This window comes from Falco biarmicus, chromosome 3 (assembly GCF_023638135.1).
Source record: "Falco biarmicus isolate bFalBia1 chromosome 3, bFalBia1.pri, whole genome shotgun sequence".
Lineage (NCBI taxonomy): Eukaryota > Metazoa > Chordata > Aves > Falconiformes > Falconidae > Falco > Falco biarmicus.
In genome coordinates this window covers 92,233,649-92,259,887 of record NC_079290.1, presented here as the reverse complement: position 1 = coordinate 92,259,887, position 26,239 = coordinate 92,233,649, and the positions used below count along the sequence as shown (strand labels likewise).

The 26,239-nt window shown below is 36.6% G+C and overlaps 1 protein-coding gene across 2 annotated transcripts in view; it reads right to left on the bottom strand.

Annotated features, from left to right (window-relative positions):
- EXOC2 (exocyst complex component 2) overlaps positions 1 to 26,239 on the bottom strand; it is a 133,665-nt gene that overhangs the window by 48,773 nt on the left and 58,653 nt on the right. For both annotated transcript variants that reach the window (XM_056330882.1, XM_056330883.1), the window contains exons 12-17: positions 16,002 to 16,127; positions 12,012 to 12,136; positions 7,948 to 8,016; positions 7,535 to 7,692; positions 4,365 to 4,486; positions 629 to 690 (exon numbers count right to left, since the gene is read on the bottom strand). In XM_056330882.1, coding sequence (XP_056186857.1) covers positions 629 to 690; positions 4,365 to 4,486; positions 7,535 to 7,692; positions 7,948 to 8,016; positions 12,012 to 12,136; positions 16,002 to 16,127 — 662 coding nt within the window. The remainder of the gene's footprint in view (positions 1 to 628; positions 691 to 4,364; positions 4,487 to 7,534; positions 7,693 to 7,947; positions 8,017 to 12,011; positions 12,137 to 16,001; positions 16,128 to 26,239) is intronic.

The window sequence follows — 26,239 nt, the reverse complement described above, 5'->3', positions numbered from 1 at the left end:
TGAAGCATTTTCATGTGAACTGAACTTGTTGTGACCTCAAAAATATTTTTTTACTTCAAGAAACCATCTCTAAAATAAGATGCTTAACAATGAAAGTATTATTGTTTATCTCAGCAAAATCATGCTGGTCAGTAGTAATTATACTGATACATTTTAATTACCCTAATTAGAGCAGAAAGTCATGCTACATATTTTGGTGCCCAGTTCTTACATGTCTCACAAATTCGCAAAGCTTTTATGTATATTTTTTTCTTTCTGTTTTGTACCTTCAAAAATATTGCTGTCTAGTACTAGCGTTATCACTTAAAAGTTACTTCAGACCTAATGGTTTAAGGAGTACAAATAAAAATTTTGGTAAAGGAAGAAAATAAAAAAAAGCAACTTTGTGTTTGGTGTTGGGAATCTGTTAAGAGTGCTGTAAGTAAGCCACCATCTGCACAAAAAAGTTTGTATTTTTAATCTTCCTATATTTTCATATTTTAATAAAACTAGAGATAACCAGTATGCACACATACAAAGTCCAAAATAACCCAATTTTTGGAGAATACAGAAACCAGTTTCATTACACTTGCCAAAAAAAAAAAAATACAGCAAAGAATGTGCCTACAAGACACACAAGTATACCCACCAACGATGTCAAACCTTCGTTGTCAACAACCCAGTCTTCCTTCTCAGCTAACCTCTTTATATCTGTAAGACAGAGCAAGAGGGGGAGGGGGAAGGAGAAGGTATTCATTTTCATTATTAAAACCTCCTTGAACTTGAAAAGTTAAACCACAGACATTGGGACTGCAATGACTAGGCATACAAGCAAATAGCACTAAAAGCTTCAAAGCTTTCAGCATTCTCAAGTGACTAAGAATGGAACTCATACATGGTATGCTGGTGACACCACACAGAGAACCGTATCTATGATACATGGCAAGACTTGCATGAAGCACATCTTTTACTGGAAAGATTAAAATTAAAGGAATATTGTGAAGGCTTTGGGTTTGTTCTTATTTTGTAAATTTTTAATCACAACATAAAATACTGCACTTAAGAACCCAGGTCTCTAGTCTATTACACTCCAGTTCAATTAAAAAGGAAAGAGCAAGTACCTAGTATTTTAGCAAAGACAGAAAGGGCAGCATATAATTCATATTTAACAATTATAGAAGAGGCACAGGGTCCCCACTTGCGGTCAAGAATACATGCTGCTAGAGTTTCTTCAAAAATACATGAAGGCATATGCAAAAAACACTCTCTTCTGCTAATCAGAAGGTGCCAATTTCTATAGGCATACTGAAGCTAACGGGAGCTAAGTCAAGATGCAAATCAAAAGTTGATGCACTGTAAACAAAATTCCTCTATGGATGCATTCTGCACCATCACTTTTTTTAAGGCTTAATTGACTTGTAAACAGAACAAAGATGAACTGTGTACAGGTCATGGGGGCTTTGACATACAGTTTTTCACACACAAATTACTCATCAGAACTGTCTGTACACCATGAAACTCCCTTTTAAATGAGCAAAAATTTTGGTGAATTACCATCTCTCCCCAAAATCGAGGAAAAGAGGATAACTAATGCATGCTGAAAGGTATCTTCACTACCTTGGTGATTTAATTAGCTAAATTAAGAAGCTTGGTTATGGTGTCATACCCTGCAATGCTACATTTTACGGAAGTATAGGCTTAGTGAGGACAAAAAGTATTAAAGGATTGTGCAGAATAATTACTCATTTGCCTATTTAGTAAACCTCTTAATTCAACCAATATTCTTGCAAGGCTTTAGATTGCACTTATCAGCCTTTACATGCTTTTGTTGCTGCTCAACTTTGCATTCTGTTCTGAGCTAATACAACAAATGTCTTTCTTGTATTTCACTGCTCACCGAATTCCAGTCAGATACATTCATGTAAACCCCCTGTCTAGTCTGGCATTCACATAATTTGACTTTCATGACCTTTATGACCATTGAACACATATAAGAGGGAAAGAACACAGGCTGCTTCGCAGGACCAGTGTGAGTATATAATGTTTATCATAAGACAACAAGAACCCCGTGTGTGGGCAGATGTGTCCTATTTAAATAGCTACCATTAGAGAGCTCTGTTAAAAATTTTAACCAATCTGAATGCCTTTACCAACTTACAAGCTGCAACAGGAGATGAGACTGAACTTTCTATCAGCAGTCTATGCAGCTCATATTTCAGAGAGATTCTAGAGCTGAGATTCAAGTCCAGGAGGCACCTTTTTGACTTACGTTTTAAAGATATAACTACAGCCGAGATCCATCTACATAGCTCCATGAGAGTATCCATTAACTACTTTTTCACTGGTTCCCTAAAAACAAGTTTCTTCAAGGGCCTGATTAACCTGGTCCTGTCCAGAAAAACACATCTAAACACACAGCACAAATGCAACTTTGCTTTAGCCGGCAAAAAACAACAGAGAAAACAAAGGGTTCCATAGATAAGACAGTGCAACAACATGGAATGAGAGTCATCATACAGGCAGGCATCTTTTTTTCTTCTCCTGTTTGAGGATACAGCCAACACACAGAACTGATAGGGGATGGAAGCAGAAGTCAAGGAAGGCTGCTGGTAGTGGCTAGATCAGAGAGAGATACATTATCCAGCCAACATAACATACTAGAATCTCAAGGGATCTGATTTCTTTTGATTCAAGGAGAAAAAAAAGTATGAATAAAGATGTTCAGACATACAGAGAATTGTACACACATAGACTGGTAAATCTTTTATAAAAACCTAAGGCACAGACTACCACAAGAGTTTTTCCTCCACAGAACACATGTGGCCAGCAATCAGTATGTAAGCAGCAGAAACACTGGATCTGAACAAAGAACTAGGCTATCATCATGATGCAACAAGTAGGCAAAACTAGTCAGACAGCAGACTTTTTTTGCTGAGAGCTTCATCATTAATCACTTATCAGAGCTCTCTGGACTGCACTGGAGAAGCTAGACAGATGCTCAGAGATTTAATAAGCTAAGAACTGTCAGCAAAATGGTTTGGAGCTAGATACTTTCTTTCTTTGAAACAGTCGGGTCATCTGAGGAATCAGTCACAACTGCTGGACAGAGGGCAGTCAGTCCAATAGGACCATCCTCATGGTACAATTAAAAACAAACAACCAAACCCCACAACACAAAACCAAACCAACCAACCAAATCCCACCCCCCCCCCCCGTTTCACCTACCTCTTAAGTAAAATAAAATAAAATAACATATATAATTGATCTCAATTGTGCTAAGTGAAGAAAAGCAAAAAAGACATCCTCATACTTCAAGTGACATCTGAAACAGTGGTAATACTTTCTGTATAGAGTTTTAAAGAGACAAGACTATGTATTTGTATGGCTAGCTTGATATTAAAGCAGAAAAGTAACATTAACATTGAAATGGGATATAATAAAAGTATTGATATCTAAGAATACAATTCATATCAAAATTATATTAAATAAACTACAGAGGCTTTATGATGCTATGTCACCAAAAATTTAAAAATTTGCTTATTATAGCCACCCGTGCTTTGCACACTTCAGGCTTTAGTAAAAAACTTAGTTCCATGTCAGCCTTCAAAATAATGATGAATCACATGTTAAAGATTAAAACCTGATGAAACTTTAAGATTAAAAAAGCCCTAGTTTTGTTTTTTTTTAACATTGAAGGTAATTAGTCTTTTGGAAGCTAAGTGAATTAGTAGATCAATCTGCCCTGATTTTAAGAGACACATTTATTTCTGGAAGATTTACTTCATTCACATTTAAGTTTCGAAGCTGAATAAAAGAATGGTAAGATGAATGGCCTCTGATGCACATACAGTCACATTAGATTTAGAGAATGTGTTACTGCCCTTGACAATCCAGACATTTATGGCAAAAACTGTGTACACAGCAGGAAGCCTAGGGATTATAATGTTAGTAAAAGGCCTTGGAAAACACACAACTAAAATACTTTATAAAGGGATGGGGATTTTTTTTTTCTTGGGAGTGGGACACTACTTATTTCATTCTTCACTTCATTCGAGAACTCAAAAAAGAAAATAAAATATATTTCCAATATGGAAAAGCTGCATCATGAGATAAATCACTGGCATTGTAAAACTGTCTCAACCCAAAGGAAACAGACCTAAACTACTGTATTCATTAAACTAAGGGAAGAAAAAACTCCTAACACACATTTCTGTCAGAAAAGTGAAATACTTGAGTAACATTAGTGAGATATTACAGAACTCAGTGGAATCCATTGCCACTACAATGCCTGTAACAAACATGGTTGTCTTCCAGAACATTGTTTGGCCTAATCAGAGAAAAAAAAAAATTGACAGTAAGCAAAGAGATCTGCAGCCTTCTATTACCTTCAGCTGTGTGTTGTAAGGTCACTATAATGCAACGTACACGAAGATCCAAAATAAGATCCTGGATGATCTGAAGCATATCGTTGGGTATCTCGAGTGCAGTAAGAGATTCAGAACTAAGCCTAGAAAGCAAATAAAGTTAGACTGAAGTGTAGATCTGCAGGATCTTTTAAGCTAATATAACTTCATTGACTTTTTAAGACATTTTTTGTGCATGCGAATGCAGTAGCTCCATCCGTAGTGTATCTTTGAAAGCTGGTTATCCTATTCAGAGAAGATTAATTATTTACTTAATTTAGAAGCTTGCAAATACAGATTTATTTCTCTGTAACATTACAATAATTAATGTCATCACAGCAACATGCCAACTTTTCACACTGACCTCTTGCACTTCCCTGCCTACCTTTCTGCATCCATCTCTTGTCTTATGATCCAAGAGTAATGGTTTTGGAGCAGGAGTAGCTTTTTTGCGGTTTTTATGTGAATTCCTAGATCAAATCCTAGGTCCACAACAGGGTTTCCAAGATACTGTTTATCTGCATTACAACAGTCACTGCCATAAATGATGATGTGGCTGTGCATCAGGTTGCCAAGAATATACACATTTAAGGAGTGAAGAGTGCATTCATTCACTGTTTTGCCCCCAACTCTGACTGGGCACAAATCACCAACTACTGTAGCTGAGGATGGAAACATTTCATTTCCATTTCTTCCTGTAGAAATAGTAACATAGCAGTTGCTTGTGACGAATAGTATTTTGGCTTTTAACTAAAAGCCTGCAGTTGAGCTCAGACTTTAGTTAGGGGCACAAAGTGAGTTTCACTGCTTTTATCTGACTCTTGCATATTTAAGCAAGGACAATTCAAATGCCGCCACTGGCATCTGCCCTACTGCACAGGTACTAGAAAATGCCAAGGAACAGAAGCAGGAAGGCACAAGCAAACAAGTTTGAGTACTAACTGGAACGTTTCCAATCATCCACCTGCGGGCTTCAGTTCCTTACCCTGGTATTGCGCACCAACCATCATAAACCTTACGATTAACAAGGCTGCTATCTACTCAGCACAACTACTGAATTAGTGCAGACTTATGTAATCTACTATCTCAGCCATCCAGGAAACACAACACGTAAATACCGATCTATGAGAAGTTTAAGTACAGGACTTCTGTGCAGTCTAGCATTGATTTCATTTCTAAGGGAGCACACAGCTGTGACATTCCTAAGGTAATCTTTTTCTTCCTATAACTCACCTTAACAAATACATACCTTTCTACCCTTACAGTAAAGCTAAAGCTTCTGAATAGCTTCACTTTATTGCATAGCTCTAATTTATCCTCTGGAGCTTATTCATACTGGGCAATGACAGAATGGGGTACAAGGGAAAGACCCTGCAACCACCCCACTTTAAGCTGTGTTATACATATAAACAAGCAGAGAAACCGAGATCACACAGATGTAATGACAACTCGTTATCTAATTTTGTAAGTTTCAACATTCTTCCATACAAATAGAACTGTAAATCATTTGTGAGATGGCTGAAAAGAGTGAAATTCTGTCATGTACTTCATAATGACTTTATGTTAGAAACTATACAAATAAGACCTAAGCTATTACATAACTTTGCAATAAATAAGGTTTTTATGCAATGTGTAGACTCTTCAGGAGAAGAGTTCACCTTCATCGCTGTTGTGTCACAAGGTTTTATCGGATTGTCAAAGTGTGTGGGCTCAAAAAGAATTGCAGCACTTGCAAAAGCTTCTGAACTGGTCATCACTGGTCAGTACCCCATCACGGTATGTTCAGTTCCTCTTCCAGACTGCCCCTTTTCTTCTCTACTTTTGACTGCTTTGCATTAAAGTCTAGCTCACTACTAAAGTGCCAGCACAGGCATCAGTAAGAACATGAGGTGGGGAAAAGAGTGGGAGGGAGAGAAAATTCCCCCAGCTCTCAGTTCAGTCATTGATTACCAGGGCAGTGGCCAGAAAGCGAGAGGAGAATCTCTAAAAAAAGAGTCTTTTCACATATCCTATAACCTCACAGCCTGGATCATACCTTGGATGGCAGGACTCGGCAGCACAACCAACCTCTAGAGAATCTGTTGGTTAAATTTTCCAAGTCGATATTACAGATGTGCAACTGTTAAATTCTAGAATTTTATAATTTCAGTGAAATTGGATTGCTTCTCATAAAAGGGCAACACTGGTGCCAAAGCCTGTTCCCTTGCCCCTTTAGATCTTTTCATCAAATGCCAAGTCAGCTCCTTCTTAAATTGGAAGCTTTCCATAAAATTCAGCTAGAATAAGAAACTTCACATGGAAAATTTTTTTCTAAATGCTTGAAGTACAGATAATGTAACTGACAACAGACTTTGGGAAAGCGTCAAGGAGACTTAACAGGTATGTAGCACTGTGATGCGTCTGCATCCATCTGCAATAAGAATATCTGTATGTGACTATACCCCTTTCTCTTCTTCCTCTGTGCTTCGCTTGTCACCTACTTTGGAAACTGCAGATAAAAAGTATAGTATCATATCCAGGTAATAATCAAGTTTCCAAAAAAATAATGACAATTCTTATATCCTCCATAGACAAATAGAAGCACATTCTGTATATTAATGAGACATTTTGTAATTAATGACATGCACATTACTAAATTTATAAACAAATATAATTGTAAGTAGAATGACATTATAAGCAGGAATATCACCTTCCATAAAACAACTTTTTATGATTTAAGAATGATTTAAACATAATTTAAGAATGATACTATAGTAAGAAGCATTCTATTTTCACCCATTCTGGCAGAGATGGGGAAGACTTGTAGTAAATGAAGCAGATTAATTGCTTTCTACCCTAAAGAACCAAATCCTGTTTCATTCGTGGAGCGTTTACCCTGTGCCAAGCAAGTATTTTATTCAATTTTTTTCATAAGATGGTAATGAAAAAACATAATCTATTATTATGTAATGAAGCTATATCATGAGACATTATTAATTATACTTGCACACAGAATCCTAAATCTGCCATAAGTGATTTTTTTAATCCTATTTTTTGAAAATGTTAACATTCTCACTACTCAGGGTACTTAACACAATAAACAAAACAACTGGTTTTAAAAACACACATATTCCAGGACTAGCATAATTTTGTAGGTCCATAGATCCATTTACCTTACAGTCTGGATAACATGTGTTAGCCACTGGCCAGACAGTTCAGATTTCATCTCCCAGCCACCATACTGTCTTGATTCTCCTTCTCTGAGGCTGAATGGAAGCAAAGCTCCACGGATAAGTTTTACCAGAGAGTGCATCACTTCCTGAATCATTTTCTGCATCAGAAGAAGGGAAAGAAAAATCACGCAAAAACTCTATCAAAGCACTTAAACAGCCATGTAGTTGCCACACACACCAGCTTGGAATGTATTATTTACATACAGGTGGCTCTACATGGTAGGGAGTAGAGGAGAAGGAGGTATCAGGGCACATAGATGATTTAAGAAATCTAATTTTCAAGGCGGTGACACTAAAGTATATACCTCTGAAGGACAACTGAAAGAAAGCAAGGGTTTCCCCCCATAACTTACCTTGAAATCGTTTTGTCTTTGCCTGGCGTTTTTCTTTGATCTTTCCATTTGGCCTGACTTTTCAGCAGTCTTGTGAAAATGAGAAAATTGAAAAGTGTAAGTATCTCATAACCACTGTTAAAACAATTCTGAAAAGAGGGGTTTCAAGGTGAAGAAGTGAAAACCCATGAGTTTATGATGCAATTATAAAAACTAACTCATGGCATCTCAATACGAAAAGACTTTCTCTCTCTAAACAAATGTGCTAATGTTTAAACCTGAGGGACAATGTGTTTTTTAAGACAAAGTCAGAGACAAGCGTAAGAGTAGCTCAAGCAATACAAACTTCATGAGGTTGAAGTTTTCTCACTGCCATGTCAGTGAGAGCTAAAACATATATAGCCCAATTGTGGATCAAATTTATATGAAGGAACTCTTATTTCCTCAGCATGAAAGCGGCCTGGAGAAGGACATCAATGTGACATGGGAGATACTTCTTGGCATGAGGGCAATTTGGAACGGTAACATGTGAGGGGGAGGACTGAGGGGTTTTTGTTTAAGCAACAGCATTTTGTTGACAATTCTCATTTAAAGAGTTCTGTAATAGTAACAAATGTAAAATAATCCGTATCTTCACGGACAGTTCACTTCTTTGAAAACTGAGGAACACGAGTACTTTGCATGAGACAGAGTTGAAAAAAACCATGGTTTGACTAATAGTCTTCCTGTTTGTAGTTCTAGCCTTCTGTGGAGTCTACTGAGAACACAGTAAATTATAATGAAAAAGTTATTTCAAATACTGGGTTGAGCGCAGATCTAGGATTTTCTAGTTAGAAAATCTCCTTTTATGTATGTACAGCAACATCTACTGGGCGAAAAGCGCAACACCATGAAGAGGGTGTTCTCAAAGAGAATCGGTTCGCTTTCAAGTCACTCATTTGAAAAGCTGTATTTTTCAAACTCCCTCTTTTGCTAAAGCATTTCAGGTTTTCAAGGATTTTCAAGGTGAAATAATTTGAAGTGATCAAAAACTAAAAGAAAAATAAAATTGTCAAACAGTTTTGGAAAATACATACTATGAAACTCATACTTTAAGGCTCCGAATTATACAGTTTCAGTTGAGAACACCACTTGAGTTACTGCTGCATGTAATATTCACTTCTGTCTTCTAATGCCTTAAAAAGGAAATAAGCTGCACTCCCTTAAACCTCAGGTAGCAACTTAAAATTCACACTGTTTTACAGCTGGATTAAACCACCAAAAAAAATATAATTTCACAGATCTTTGATTTTTATTTTTCTTTTTCTTAGTGGTTTTACTGAAGACCAACCTTACACCTTTCCTGCACAGACAGACCAAAACCATCTTGTGGTAAGACCAACGGTTACTACTCACATTTGTGACTTCGCCTAGAGTGATTCAAAGAACTCAACTTTTTAAACTGTTGAAAATACCACGTAAATCTTTAACTGACAATGTTTTAAGGCATATAGCTGACCTTTCAGAACTAACACCACCACATACCCCCAAAACCCTATAAACTGAACAAGAGAAAATACAGTTTGGAATTCATATATGTGGATTTTCTTTTCATGTTTTCCAAATGTCTTGAGGACTTAATAAGCTAACTGAAATGACCCTCTATACCTTTTTCACAGGACTTTTCTTAAAAAACTGTAGCAATCACCTTGCTTCCTGAATGACAATAAATAGCAAGCAATGTGGTAAAAGAAATTTCTTCGTGGACAATTAAAATCTGTACGGTTTCTGATAGAAAAACATGTAAACCTTGAGTCTTGAATGTGATGTCTAACAGATATTCTTAGGTGCTCTAGAAGAAGTCTTCTAGCTTATGCCACTCTCTCCTCACACTCACTCTCAGTGCATCGTGACTTGCAGACCACACAAAATGAACTGAGGGCACCATCCCGCCTCTCTCCCCAACAACTTGGGGGGCTTCCGTAAGGACCAAAGGAGCAGAAGAAATCAAACGTATGGGGATTAATTTCTCACAAGCTCAGAATCTGGCCCAACAGAAGAAGAGTAAGCGTGCCTTAAAGACTAACAGGAAAACTACCTAACTACCTCTTCCTCTTTTTTTTTTTTCTTAAATACATGGAAACAGTTTTCTTCAGACATGACATAAGATCAGTGCATTTTCCATTTGCAGTCATTTTCATGAGCAGAATTTCTCAACCTTGTTTACAGCTCAAGTCTTAGTTTCTCTAGAAATTGCTTTCTTTTTCACTGTACTCTGAAAAACCTATTATGATAACTTAACAGGTGAATTCGTAAAGTCTAATTTCCAATGATATGGTTGTCAAATATAAAGGCTGTCATTTCCCTTATGAAATTAATTATTCTTCTGAAAGTCAACAGTACTAAGGTTTATTCTTGATTCTACTTCCTTCACTGAATATTATGAGTAAATATCATATCTTTCTTTTGATTGTTTCATGTACAATGAGGATCACAAACAGAATCGATTTCACTGGAGCTATAACGCTCTTTAGTTTGTGTTCAACATATAAAGGGCTATAGCACCTATTAGTATCATCATATGAAAACATTCTGTTGATTTACACACCAAGGCAATAAATAGAATAACTGCTTGAGAAATTAATTCTTTAGTTAGAGAAAAGGAAAATGGCAAAATTTTCACTGTTTTCACTTCCAATTTTCCTTTTCCCAAGGTTTTTGTTTTATTTTCTACCAAAAGCTGCAGTTCTGCTTTAGGGATGATTTTGTAGCTGTTATGACTTAAGGATTAAGCACAGCAGGACAGTGTAAGCATGTAAGGACAAAAAAAATCTTGAAAGATGAGATGATATAGCAACAGTTAAACAGTTTTAGATGCATGAATTTTTAGGTTCGATACAGAAGGTGATCTGAATAATAGACATGTCCAAAAGCTTGCTTATTTTCCACCTGCTCTGTATTGTCCTAACTATTTCTACATCTCTTTATAGACCTTGTCTTCAGAGTTTTTTAGGGCCCAGAATGAGTGAATCCAAACTGCAGTCAGCAGGACTTCCCAGTGATAGCTATGCAGATGAGGTGTGAATTAGCGCCTTAGAATCTGTTGATGGAACAGAGAGCTGCCTTTCACTACACTTCAATGATGTGTTTGTCTTTGTCAGACCTGCCCTTTGGGAGTACATCATCACTACAGTTCCCCTTCTGGAAAAGAAACAACGCGGCTTGAGAACCAGAAGTGAACTCTCTGTAAAATATAATGTAATTCTATGACCAAATTTTAGCAATAACACAAACCACAAAGCTATTGTATTTATCCGGTAATGATTATGATGGTAAATTGACTATTACCCGTATCAAATGATTATGAAATGTATCCTTTCAAAATTTGTTAATAGTGTACATACAAAACTAGAACATCATGAATCACTACCTTCCCTCCCCCCGCGCCCCCCCCCCCCCCCCCCCTTGGATTATCAAGATTATATTTACATAATTTATAAAACTCAGATCATCTGAGCAAGAAGGACTAGAAGCACAGGTGATTGATTGCACCTGACTGCACTTCCAGACTAGAGTCCCTACAGTATGTCTGTGTATACTACTCTGGGCCTTGGTCATTCTGCAACTGTGGTCTTGAACCTATCCTCACTTCCAAATACTTAAAGATCAAGAAATGAGTACTCTTGTTCCACAGAAAGGAAACAATATTTTTCCATATGACTTTGTCTTTTATGTATCTCTATCCTTCATGCAATTTGCTATTCAGATCACTGATGAAGGGCAGCTGGCCAGCTATGAGTAAGAGGTGGAACTACACAGATATAGATGCCAGCATCTGGAACACACACTACTGGCAGAACTCTTAATTCCACTGTATGCTTTTATTCTTTTAAAACTTAAAATAAAGATCTCACTTCTATATTTAGTTAGTATTGCTAGACATCTTACTAGTCAAGGTAGCATCTCTCAAATGTGTAATAGTCTATTGCTTTATAAACCTCCCTAATTAAAATAAGTCATCAGTCCTTCCAGTGAAATACAATACTTCAAACATAATTATTATGGAGCTTGTTACTAAAAAGTCATTTATATAGAATAACCCATACCTCACTGAATAAACTTCCATTCACATAAGAAATCCAGAGCTTCCAGAAGTTGGGCAGCTGACTTACAACAAGTTTTGTCAACTTTTCAACAAATACAACTTGCTGAGGAGCTTTATATCGCCAAGCTAAAAGTGGGAGAGAAGATGGAAAAAGCAAAATTGAAAAACTTGAACGAATAATAAAGACTGTACTACTAGCTTGCCGCTGCTTTGTATTATATAAATGACTAAGCAGTAAATACAAAACCTTTCAGGCAGGAATGAAAAAGTTTAAGGCCCAGTCCACATATGTGAATATAAACAGTATACATATATAAGCTCTTTCTTGTCATATGCTTACAAGATGCTAGCGCTATGACAGTATATAAAGAATAGGCTCCTTTGTAGGGGTATCTTTTCAATTCATTCAGCTGGTCTTCTGTCTTCAAACCACTCTAAAAGGTAAGATAACATGAAAGCTATCAAGACAGTAGAAGATTCAAATGATCAGGTGGTGGTGCTGAAGAAACAGGGCAGCTAGGACGGGCTAGTGATTAAGGCAGACAACGGAAACTGGAAAATCTGCTTTATTTCCCCGGGGCAAGCTGCTAACCTCTCACCTTTATTTTCATTTGTTTGGTAAAATCTTTTATCTGAAAAACAGAGGGGATTCTAACATCATTGTTAAAACTCAATAAATGTATCGCTAATCATATAATGAGATTCCTGGAAGAAGAACACAATCATAACATGTAACTGTGGTATCTCTCGCTTCACAAACCTACTACACTGGCTATTAAAACACATCAGGAAAACAGCTTACATTTTGGCAGCAGATAACTTTTCTCAATTTGTTATCAAATGGGGCAAAGGGAGGTTGGGGACAGGGAGGGGGTAAAAATAAAGCTGAACAGGGACAGAAGAAAAGTACTAATTAACACAGAAAATATAGAAAAGTATTTCACAAAGTTTCCTTTAACCTGCTTTCTCCATTGAAGCTTTCTCAATAATACACAAGGTATTGGTATAATAGCGATAAGAGACTTATATTTCACCTCAAGAATTAGAGTCCACTTCAAAATACTTGGAAAAAGAAATTGCATATTTTTGAAAAACAAAACACACACAGTTACAGAGGTCAATTGTTGTTGGTGTGCGCAGTTTTTTATATAAAATCTGGTCTTTTATACATTATAAAGTTAAAAACATGGTGTTATCATAACTGAGGAAATGCAGAAAAACATTGGATGAAACAGCACTTTTTGCCTTTGCTAAAGAATATTGTCCACACAGAACAGAAACTCACCAGTTAGGCAAAAATAGCTGCCTTAATAGCACATTAGGTAACTAGTAGGCTTCACCAGAGCCTCAGTATTTTATCGTGTTGGTAGTCAGTCCTTAATCTCCTTGAAATACAGTATGCCTCCAGCAGCATTCATTTGTCGAGACGTGGGTCAAATATTGGTCCATTTCTTTAGTGGATGAATAAACAGCTGCACTACCCAAAATGTTCTTTTTCCTCATGGCCAAAGGTTTAGGGACTCTGGATTAGTATTTGAAATTTTTATTTTTATTTTAAAATATCACAATGGAAGCTCAAAATTTGGAGAGAGACTGACATAACTAAAGTGTAACTCTGCTGATAGTGAAGCATTTGCTTAGGAGGCATGAAAACTTCAACACTCAACTAGCAAAGCTCACAAGGTGGACACAGATAGGATGCCAGAGCACTACTTTTGCCAGCTTGGTTTATGACTGTCAGGGAACTGGTCTAGACTCAGAAGCAGGGAAACCCCTCTTATTAACATAAGCTGTGACTATGCCAGGAAGCTGTGCCAACAGTACTACAGCAACAGAGGCTCTGTAACACCAACAAACCCCAAGTTCTAACCAAAAGATTTCAGCTTCTTCAAAAAACCATTTCATATTTGCCAAAAGCTCCAGCAACAACCCAAGGTTATAATCAGGGATGTCTGCTCCTAACTGGAAACACACTGGCAAGATTTACTTCATGTATGAAATTCTTTTCCCCTCCAGGAATTATAGTTCAGGCTTAGTCCTGAGCCTGCAGACAGCAGATTTTTATTAGAATAAGATACTGCACATCATGTCAAAAGGACATTCTGGCAATAAATTCAGGATATTTTGACTTTGTTGCTAAAGAAAGCTCCAATTATATTAAAGCAGAAATTTTCTTTTATTCTATTATAATCTCTGCTATAACATTCTAAAGATGAAACTAGACTTACTGTTTACATATCCTCACGAACATATGCTGAAGAAAGAGCTGAATGTTATTTGAATGCTGCAGTTTTGAATTCAAAATAATTTGTTCAAACAATCTCAGGGACAATCACTGTCAATCATATTGGGGAAAAAAACCCAACACCTAAAAAACCCCAACAACCAACCAAACAAAAAAACCCAACCCCAAACCAAAAACCCCTCAGATGTCATTCCTCAAACTTGCTAAACCCCAAAAGGATACACAAGCAACCTGAAGACAGAGCACATCACGGCATATTTGCAATGGCAGCTCCAGCACATATATCCTAAGTGGTTGGTTCACTTTAGCTCTCCAGTCTGAGTAGAGCTTTCAATTGTTTCTAAGCATGCAGTAGGCACGTGCAAAGTACCAAAAAACCCTCAACTCAGAGGCCACTCATTTCCACTCTAGGGTCTTTGTGGTGGATTATTATGATGCTCCAGTCCTCCAGTTTTCTACTGAATCTTAAAGTGGTCACTAAAGAATCTGCAAAGCTTACTTAAGACTTATCTTTTCCAGTTTGTAAGAGGTTATGGATCCATAACTAAGACTCTAAAAGCAAGATAACTGATTGAATTGGAACTGCCTTCCGTAGATACAACTATTTAAGCAGAAACGCATGCAAAACAATTCATATAATGGAAAAAGAAACTGAATTGTGGATATTGCTTGCTACATTAAGTGTGGCATGTGTATTGTTAGTGGATAGTATCCAACAGCAACCAAAAATTTACTGCTTTGCTCTGTAACACTTGTTAATCAACTTCATGCAAGGCTTTGGGCTGAGAAAGGACAAGGGTAACAGTATTGCAGTAACGTAATTACTTGGTATACATGTATATTTGGAAGAGTCTGTGTAATTTACATTTTGAAATACAAACGTTAGACCTCAAGCTGTGATGCAATTTGTCTTGCACATGAAGATACGCTGTGGCAGCAGAAAAATGTACAATACTCATTACTCATTCGGTGTTCTTGAAAGATTCCCTTCATTCCTCTTTTTGCTTAAAAAAACCTAAAAATAATCAGATATTTATAGATGGTGCTTCAAGGAAGTCCACAGAACTGGGAGAAAAGTAACATCAAAGCAGATGAAAGGCAGAAAGTTTTTTACATAAACCTGCTTTCTGCAAAAAATTACTTTGGTAAGAAATGACCTATCCTATGAAAAAAACATTTTGTGTCTCTCGTGACGTCACCGCTGAAAGACTCCTGAAATGAAGTTGTCTGGACAAGGGTGCTGAAGACACTTAACAACACACAAGGGCTCAGCTGGTTGTGGACACACTGCTCAGGCTTAGTCACACACTATGTTTCCTTTTCTGGGTTTACAGAATTAGACAACAAGGACCAGATATGTCAAGTCAAAGAAGGAGAAAATGCAAGGAGGGACATCTTAGTAAACATACACAAAAGGTGTAACAACAGCAAAAGGTAGTAGTCAGTAGGCGGTTATGTGTATATATATATATAAAATAATATATCTGGTTTTGTAGAAAAAAAATACTCCTTACTTTGACTATATTTTAAGAACCAGATTTCAGCTATGAACTACACTTTGCTTGCAAAAAACACAGAGGACCCCTTTAGTAAGCAATGGTAATGCATGAGAATAAAGAATTTTATTTGGTAACAAACCAAACCAAACACATAGAGTGTGGATTTCCATTTGGCTTTCTTCAACTACGCTGCACACAGGACATAGGAAACTGCAGCTTTGTTTTTCCAGATAAGACCGATGCCTACCATCATCACGGCCAGACTGAAAGCTGCTACCCCTTTTCAATGATGCAGTTTGACTGAGATGGCCAATTGGTGACGGACGCACATCACTGTCCAGGTCTAGCATGGGGCTGTGGAGCAATGAGTTGCCTAGGGAGAAGGGTAAGGGGAAAGAAAGTTACAGTGATTTTGCACATCAATTGACATGAAACTGCATGCTGCATGTGAAATTCTATTTTAATTCAGAAGTGACAGAAGACAAAAGTTATTCAGAAGAACATTCTTAGTTTTGCTTATTTAGACCGTTTAGTCATCTACATCAACACTATGCAATAATGTCATATTGACTCCTGTAGAAAAGCCAGAACCACAAGCACCATTCGTTGGTCTGTACGTTTCTCTGGTTTTAATTTAATTAATGCCCTACAATTAGTTGCTTGAAAGCCATGGATAAATACGTATTTATGCCATTAGTGACATGGCACACATTTTTTTTCTCATATATGTCTAGATATACTTTTCAACAGCAAAAGTTTGTTCTGCCTCCAGCTGAAGCAGTTAAGGGCAGAGTGTTCAACTACTTCTTAGCTGCCTGGCTTCTACAGAATTCCAGCAGGAAGAATCCATCCATCATGAAGCAGGTGAACTAATGGTACTGTATGCCTGTGCATGTTTGTAAAACGATCTGTACTTACACACAACTACAAACACACAAGATTTTTCCCAGTGTATCAAATAATTATCTTTTTCCTTTGTGTGCCTGTTCATATGTAGGTCACCATCAGCAAGTCCTAAGCAATGATCTAATCTGGTGGAGCTGGATACTTGGAGTCTAACGTACATTTTGGAAAAACACCATACAGTAATGAGCAGGCCATGATGATTTTTTAATGTACTGTAACACTGCCAATATTTCTTTTAAAGTCTAAGATGCTGCTTTATGCATTTCACCTTACAAATACATTTCTGAAAGTAACCATCAAAAATTATTTCAGCATTGGCCAACTGAGCTGTAACAGCTAAACTTAAATGAATCACAATTCACAGAATTACAGAACAGCCCAGACTGGATGGAACCTCAAAAGATCATCTGGTCCAGCCTTTCATGGGAAAAGGAACATGGACTATCTAGCACAATTTCCAGTTGCATCTTGAAAACCTCCAGCGATGGTAACCTGCCACATCCCTGGGGAGGTTACTTCAGTGACTGATCTCACAGGAAAAAAAAAAAATTCTTTCTTATACCTAGATGAAACCTCTCCTGGTGATGCATGCTGAATTTTGTAGTGAGAATCCTGGTGTTTGAGCTTATATTGCTTGATCTTTTCCTTTACTACCTACATTCACTTAAAATAACAGGAAGGCCACACAGCAAGAACACCAGCTGTAACACTGTAATGCTCAGATGCAAGAGCAACACAAAGTAAAAAGGATTTGAAGGATATTTATTCTGAATTTATGCTGCTGTCAGACCAGCATGGCTGTAAAGATTTACCTAGTCACTTCAACAGCTGGGGCTTAAAAAACAGCAATAGTATTGTGAAACCTATTGCAAACTTCCAATAGGTGACAGTATTGGGTTTTAGTTGCTTTTGAAATAAGTTCTTCTTCCCATAAATCTTCAAGGGCTTTTAAAGAGATCTTCTGTGGCCTTTCACTGTGGCATTGTCATTACCGAGCTGTCAGTTCCTCCATCTTATTACCGTTCATACTATGAGACGCCTAAATAAATAGATCCAATTTGCTACACTGTTCACAATCCTGACGGACGCAGGGCATTAACTGTCTTGGTGAACCCATCTGTGCTACCTTTAGCCTGTATTATGATTCTGTTCACCACTTAACTCCTACATCCCTTATTAAAAACAACTCACCTTCTTGATGCCTTTAAAACTGATGAGTTTTCAGCAATATGAAAACTGCTGCAGTGATTTAAGTGTATTATCCACTGTCACTCCAGACAAGATTTGCAATGAGTTTGAACAAGAATTTAAGGAAAGACTTTTCCTTTTGAATGAACTAAAAATACAAAATAATCGGAAAGTAAAAAACTGAAAAGCTTTCAGAATTTTTTTTTTAAGTTAGTATGTATGCTGCAAGTACGAACAGTTTATTATGGATACTATGCAACTACCTGTATAGCAGACATCTGTGTAACGTCACACATCATTGGCATTTATGATTTAAACAGCTATGATTTCTAAAACATATCTTAAATGTTGTAAATTTGCAGTAATTAACTTCCATGAACACATTCCAGCAACCTTACAGAATGAAGTAAAAACAAAAGAACTGATTCCTCTTCAGATAAAAAAAAAAAAAAGGCATGTATTCTATATCTTACAGACATTCTACCCAGAATAAAAAGAAAATTGTATAGAAGACCCCAAGAAATTTTAAGTGTGTCACATAGTCCTTGGGCTTCCGTAAGAATCAGATTCAACATACCTATATTATGTTTGGGGGGGAAAAAAAAAAAAAAAAAAAAAAAAGCATGACAAGAAGAACAACTCTGAGTTGTCACAGTTGTCACAGGCATTGCTAGTTAAAACATAATACTAAACCCCACCCAAGACTGCAGCAATGCCATTTTCACAAAAGCTACAATTAAAAAGAACCCTGATACGCCAAAACTTCCCTCTTTGATGTCTTCACATAGACTTTAGGTTCTCACCTTTCAAACACCTTGTTAATATGAGGAATTTCTTGTAAACAGATGGTCTCTAAAAATGACAGTACCAATTAAACCTCAGAATTAAGAAAAACAGACTCACTTACCAAAACATCTTAATGTGAATTAGTTCAATTAAAACCATTTGCTTGAGGTAGCTGAAAACCTGAAAATTCTGTATTGCTGCTAACACACTAACCCCACACCACCCAAATAGTTTATACATTCACCAGTAACAGAAAACACATAAAGAATACTCTCTTGTTCCACCAGAAAAACCACATCATCAGTTTGCAGCCATACCAGGAAAAGAAAGTTTAACATGAACTAATTTCTTAATTGGTTGTCTAGCATTACAAGCAAGTATAACACAGCAGCAGGGAACTACAACAGCACATATACCCTCAGGACTAATAAACATCTGGACTACATTAGCAAAACTGATCTTGCTTTCACCCTACCAGAAGATAGCGCTTGAAGACTGCACACTAACACATAAATCTTGTAAAATACAGAGAGTTAACTTACAAACAACTTTTCCAACTCATCCCCTCTCTGGAGCCAGCAGCTTAGATTTAGTAGCATAATGTAATACAATAAATTAATATTAGTATGGACTGTAGACAATAATATTTATAAACCTAAATAAACTACCTAAATAGTAATTTACTGCCTATTCATTACTTGCTTTGTGTACTATTTCTACATTCCTAGATCCTGAATATAGGACAGCACAACCTCAGGTTTCAAGAAATTAACTTTTTACTGTGCTAACAAGTTTTAAGATGTTTTATAAACAGCATGAACAATACATTCCTAGCAGATCTTCATTTTTTTAAAAATATACTACATCTTTGAAGTTACAGAAGTATTTTTTTCCAAAATACACCATCTACATGGAGCATATCTGTCAGTGGCTTCAGTGCCAAATGTATATTTAACCAAGGAAACACAGGAAAAATAAATGTACTACATTCTCGTCTTCTACTAAACAGTCAAGACAAACCAGCATTATAATTAAAGCCTTATTACATTTTCAGCTGTAAAACCATGAGAAGATCAAATACAGAATTTTGAGGATCTTAACACTGCTTTATTATTTTTTTTAAAGGATTTTACTGGGTTTCAACTTTTTGTGCACAGAATGAAATAAAAACATTCAGCTACTATATGAAATACAAATAGTTCAACAGTTTTGTTCAGCCCTCTTCTGTTCCAGTCCAGTAAAATCTCACCAAAATAAGGATCTAAAAAAAGTGCAATGCTTTTTAAGGTCATTTAATTTGTGCTTTCACTTTCTGTAAATCAGAAGTCACCTATGCTGACCCCTAATTGTAGGTTTACTCTAAGTTTATCAGTACTGGAGTTGCTACAGGGTACTTATGTGACTACAGTACCTATGGCTTCCTTGACCCCATTTTTTTGAGTGTTACCTGCATGCTCTTGGCACACGGCCTGTTACAGCCTCCAATAAAAAAAGACAACTAACATGAAAATTGCCTAAAATAGATTTTTCCATGATCTGCAAACCAGTCAATGACTGAAATCTTTAAAAGCTTTCAAAACTATTACCAAACGGAGTGTAAAAATTGTTCTGCAATATCCACCGCTCCACAAATATTGTTTTTTTCTCCTCTCCCAGGCAGAGGTTTCTCCTGGAGTCACACATCTCTCACCTCCTTTCTGTAACCCAGCCTCAGCCAGCCTGCAATTCTGCCAGCCCAGGGCATCACTTACATGACATTCACCTAAAATTTTTAAAAAAGGTACTGGTTGATCGAAGGATAACATAGTGCCAGTACTTTTGGCCATGACAAAGAAAATTGTTAACAAAGTGACCAACCTCAGGCTGAGTAGTTTTTCTGTGCAATTTTCCAATGCAAGTCAAACATCAGTCATTACACAGACTTGCTCATAGACAGCATGTATATGAGCAAGATTAAATTAAAAAGACCCTACAGATGTGCAACCAGGTGAATACAGTTACTGTAGTCTTTCATCCGTTATGTATCTTACAGTGAATTTTCTCACAGGCTACAATAGCAAGGGGAGGCTGATCTATAGCCTCCAGATTCTCTGAAGAGCGGCAGACTTCCTTACCACCCTTAAACACCTTTGAACATTTTTTCCTGTGCACAGCAGGCCCTTGTCCTGTGCTACAGCCTGACCACCCACTGTTGCTTGTTGACCAAACACACAGCGCCTGGAGCCCGCACCGACACAACCAGGGCAAGATTCCTTTCAAGGACACCGCACTGAGCATTTCGGTTTGTCTAGGCAAGAAATTAGGCGAGTAGGAGAAATTACTGAAAAATTAACCTGCTCAACAGATGAATAACTGCATTTTGTTCTTTTTCTTGAGTAAGTTTTCTTTCTAACCTTCCATTCATGAGGATTCTGACATTTTAAAGAAAATTGGTTGTATTTCTAGCACAGAGGTGAGTTCAGAAAATTAAAATTGCTGCACTTTATGGAAAACGTCGTTTTGGAATACATTTAAAAAATAAACTTTAAAAAAATAATCTTACGGCTAGTCTTCATTACACTAATATATTTATAATGAAACCATTTTTCAGTTTACCACAAAAAGGGTAATTTGGCCTATTATTTCCAGTGGTGTTTTAAGTATTTCACAGCCTAAGGGTAAGCCTTATTGTCAGTCCTGCAGGCCAAAAAATACTGGAGCAAGAGCCAAACACTTCAAGTTCAGCACATAAATAAAAATGATGTCATTTCACTAGCACCAGCTCCAGTGGATACTAAGATCATCAGCAACAAGCTGCTTTAACTTAAATTGCCAGAATAAGGACTTAAAAGTCTAGAGCAGACACCAAGGTAATATTTGGGCCACAGAAGAGTTTCACTTTATCTTCAGTAGTACTAACCTTTTCAATTTTGATTCTAAACGACCTGTGCAGCTTTTCAATCACAATATTTAATGTCTTTATGATACCTTAAAGTATTTTATAAAATAATAATGACCCCTGCACTTCTGAACATGTCAGATTCTACTGAAAATTCTAAAACCCAGCAAAGTTACAGATACAGGTGGTAAAAGAGGAAAACAAATTCAGTGTCAATTTTTGTACTGATTGATTTTTTTTTTTAATTAATAACCCATTAAGGGTTTGCTTGACATTTGCTGTCAAAAGAGTATTTCTGCTATGGACAGGGGATGTGGTTTAGACATGAAATGGCTCCCAGCTGCAAGAATTCTTCTTCCAGATGTACAGTAAGCAAAGGCAATGGAAGAGAACCAGCTGCTAGGATAACAAATTGAAAAGGCCCTTTTGAAACAAGCCTTGCCGGCCTGCCTGATCTAACAAAGATGGATCATTCATTGCAAGGTGAATAGAATCTCAGCGTGGCAAAGAGTGAGCAATGTGCTCTATGCATCCATCTCTCTCCTTCACACTACATACAGCTGCTGTTAGTCTGGCACAGAAAAAAACTGCATAGCTTTTTTACAGTATCTGGGGAGCTTTGCATCATACTCTGAGTGCTGCAAAAATTGTTCTTTTTCCCAGCAATAAGAATTACAACAAACATCACAGTGACTGAACTAGCACACTCCCATTTTGAGAGCTGTCTCCATGTTGGGAACTTTAATAAGTAGTATATCACATATTTTGCAGCCCAAAGGGCAGCAGAAAGATGACACTACAACTGTGTTAGTGTTTCCATTTACAGTTTTAGTTTCTAATGGGTATTAACAGAAAGCTTACTTGCAATGATCTTATGTAATACCTCAGAAAGACCCATTAAGAAATGAAGAATTTTTCAGTCAGTTTGAAGATAGCTGGATTAGAGTCCCTATCCATTTTAGCTTAAAGGATCATGAAACCTACTAAGCCACTATTAAAGTTTAAGCAAAAAACATTGGCCACACAGAAAACAGTCTTAAACTCCATAGCTTCTTTTGCTGATACTCATGTTAAGAATCCCATTGCTTAACTCCTTTTGGCTATGTGCCCAGTGCCTCAGGCAAATTTTAAGCTAAACTTCATTTATTTGCATTTATTTTCATGTCATTTTATGTCATTACATCCCCCATCTTCCCCTATATTCCAACAAGTCTGGGAAGCATAAACCATAGTGAAAATCTACAATTATGCTCTAATAATAGGGGAATTGCCAAGTCCAGTTAAAAGTTACCAATATGTAAAATCTTAATGGAAAGAAACCATTTACTATCCAGGTACCAGGTTTGAAAGTCCCCAGATTTCTACAAATTATAAATTCAAAGTTCAGAGGCAGCAATTCAAACTTTTAGCCAGTACAAGGCATAAAATACCAGCACAATTCAGTTTATCATTCAACTATCTCTTGCTGGAGATTTAAGAAATACCGTTTTGAGTGAACATAGTGCTCTTCCATGTTAAGCTTATATTCACAGCCTTCAAAAATGCGCTTTTTCCTATCCATTCAGTCTCCTGCATCTCCCTCTCTCTCACATATCTGCATAATAATTAACAGCAACAAACTGACTTTACCTACTTCAGGTCCTTCCAGTGGGCTGCAATAGTGGGACGCAATCAGATTTATAAAAGGCATCCATCAATGCTTCAGGAAATAACTTCATAACCATAAAAAAAAAGGTTTCAAAAACAATAAAGAGGACAACTGCCTATTCCATTAGTAAGGCAGATACATTAAACAGAAGACATAAATAGTTAATCAATCCATATATTTACAAGCATTGCTATGACAGCAGAGCTAGAACTCCAGCCAGCTGCACACGGGTCCTGTATCTACAGCTGCACCTTTAATGAAATAATCTGACCATCAGAGAAGCAGGAGGATGCTTACTCTAAGGACACAAGCATGGGAGCTTCATGATTTGGGCACCCTCTGTAATGCTTCATGCTTCCATTATGACTTTGGCTATGCTGTTTGGTCTCTTTCTCCTGACTGCTCATACTTCACAGCAGGAGAAAGTTTGATCTTCTGTCATATATGCATATATATTATGTGTGTATCTATACACACACACACATATATATACACTGTCATATTTATACATATATACTCACTCCTTAAAACATGTGGGCTTGGATTCCAACAGTCTCTCATAATATGAATGTCATCTGCCTGCATTATTTTTTTTTTACCTCACAAATGATGAAGGTCTGTTACGGCTACACAGAGCAAGAGATCGATAGGCTAAAGACAATGAGGGGTAAGTAACAACCGTATCTGAGCATATAACGAAACGTTAATCTACATAATTCAAAACTAATCAGCAAGCCAACAGGGCTGTTTAAACTGATGTGAAACAGCACATTATTAGACATACAGAGATATTCCTCACGGGAAATATATTCCAAAACACTGCTGTAAAGTACTTCTTACACAGGACTTGAGAAAGTTCCCCATCTTAATTGTACCCATTGAAATAAATGCAACCAATCAAAATCAGATTACTGCATCTTTTACAATTAATAACTGTCTATTGAAATCAAAAGAAACATCCAATTGAATAATTTGCTTTTGGTAGTTTTCACCCTTTAAGTCACATGGCCAAATTATCTGACAATGCTTAGCACCACTTGATATACCTTTCAGTTTTTGGAAATAGTATTAACACAAGTTGGATTAACTGAAAAAAAGAAAGGATTTGAAACACATAGGACTTCTGCTAACCCCTGAAACAAATTCCTGGAGAGAACTCCAAAGACCATTATAGCCCTGTAAACTTGCCACAGTTGCTTCTTTCAAGATGCATCAGAGATTGTACTTCTAGGACATGCTTATAACTGCTGAGTACTTCTACAAAATAGAGTTAATCTCTAGTAATATCCAAGCAAAGAGGTTGTGGGTTTTTTAAAAAAAAAAAACAACAACCAACTTTTCATTGTCATACTACTACTGAGAGTGAAGGAGTCACACTTAGATCAAATATATATATTTGAATACAAAACCAAAACAAACATGTATTTAAATACATCTCTAATACACGCTTTTCTGACAGCACCTTAAACCAGCTCAGCATGTACATCAGCTCACTCCGCTCTTCAACTATACTTTAATTGAAGGATACAGAGAATGGAAAAAAACAGATTTCTTCCTTGTGAATATTGGGAATTTGTTCTGACTACCATTACTAGTGGCCTGGATGAGATGATAAATCTCTTAAAAAAGACAGGAGAAGATGCTATGTCTACATAAGAAAACTAAATTATTTAAGTTGTAATGACTAAAGGGTCAGCCTTCTAGTAGCGGGCTGACAACTGGAACAATTTTGCCCCAGAGTACACTGTTGGCTTGTCCTATCAGTGACTGAATTTGGAGTATGTTCTCCTTAGAATTAACTTTAGTTTGGGTTTTAGCTTGTTTAGCAAATAATTGCAATGTTAACTTTCCCTTCCTGAACATATAAAGGCCAGCAAATAAATTATTTCAAAATATTTACTGTTTGACAATCAGCTACAAAAATCCTATCCAAAATATCTAATAGAGTTTTCAAAAAAGACGTTCCAGGTAAGAAAAGCAAAGGCTTTAGTCTAATTCCAAATCCATTTCAGGTAGTAAAATCCATGTGTAATGACTCAGAGCACAGCTCTGCTTTGAAAATAAATAAAATAGCAGCAAAATGCTTTGGCACAAACTAAGTTGAAAATTGAAAAACTGTGCACAAATGCAAAAATAAGATACAATCTGCTACTGAGGTTCAAGATTACTGTGCTGAAAAGTTTTGACTCAGTCAGTTTGAACTCACAGAACTAAGCTAACACTAGCCAGAAATCATTGGTCTGTTCCAGGTGGGACTGGAACTACTGTCTGCTTATTCCAGCATACACAATATGAAGACTACCATCTGCTAGAAACAATGCCTATTATCCCTCTTGAAAAAGAAAACCCTAGAAAAAATTAATGCCCTTTTCATTAGAGCATCAGCCTTATGACCTGCCTCTTCCTCCAAATGCTTGATATCCAAAGGAATCTTTTTTGGAAGCATGTTTTAATTGAAGGACTTTAATGTTTAAAATTTTATTACTATTTTCTCTTAAAAATAGCCTGTGAATTTATGAACATATAAACCACATTTCTAACTTGTTACTGCAAGGTCTTGCACGACCAATTTGATATCTATGAGTAAAACCTCACACTTTTCCTGTTTGAAAATGTTTGAAAAGCATACTATTAAAAAAACCCTCCACCTATTAAAGTAGATTAAAACACATTCCATGTCTCTGATCACAATCAGCATTGTTCTACTTGGCAGTTAAAAACAATTCTTCCGAGTTTTCTTTTTGCCTTCTCCCATCCGGCATATGTCAAAATTAAAGATCTATGGAAAGAAAAGTCACATTCAACAACCTTCCTTTGCCCTAGTAGATACTAAGAGAAAAATCCCATCAACTAGAATATGTTCTTGAATATTTTACGATCTGTACAAAAACTACATCAGTAAGGACAACATAAAAGGTTGGAAGAAAACCAGTTAAATTCAGTGAGCTCTGTAGTGATAATATATTAGCATTTGTTTCATACATGCATTAAATATTAACTATTCATACATGCATTTACTAATCATTTAAGTTAGTTAAATTCCCTCTTCTGTAAGCCAAACAAAGTTGCTAGCACAATA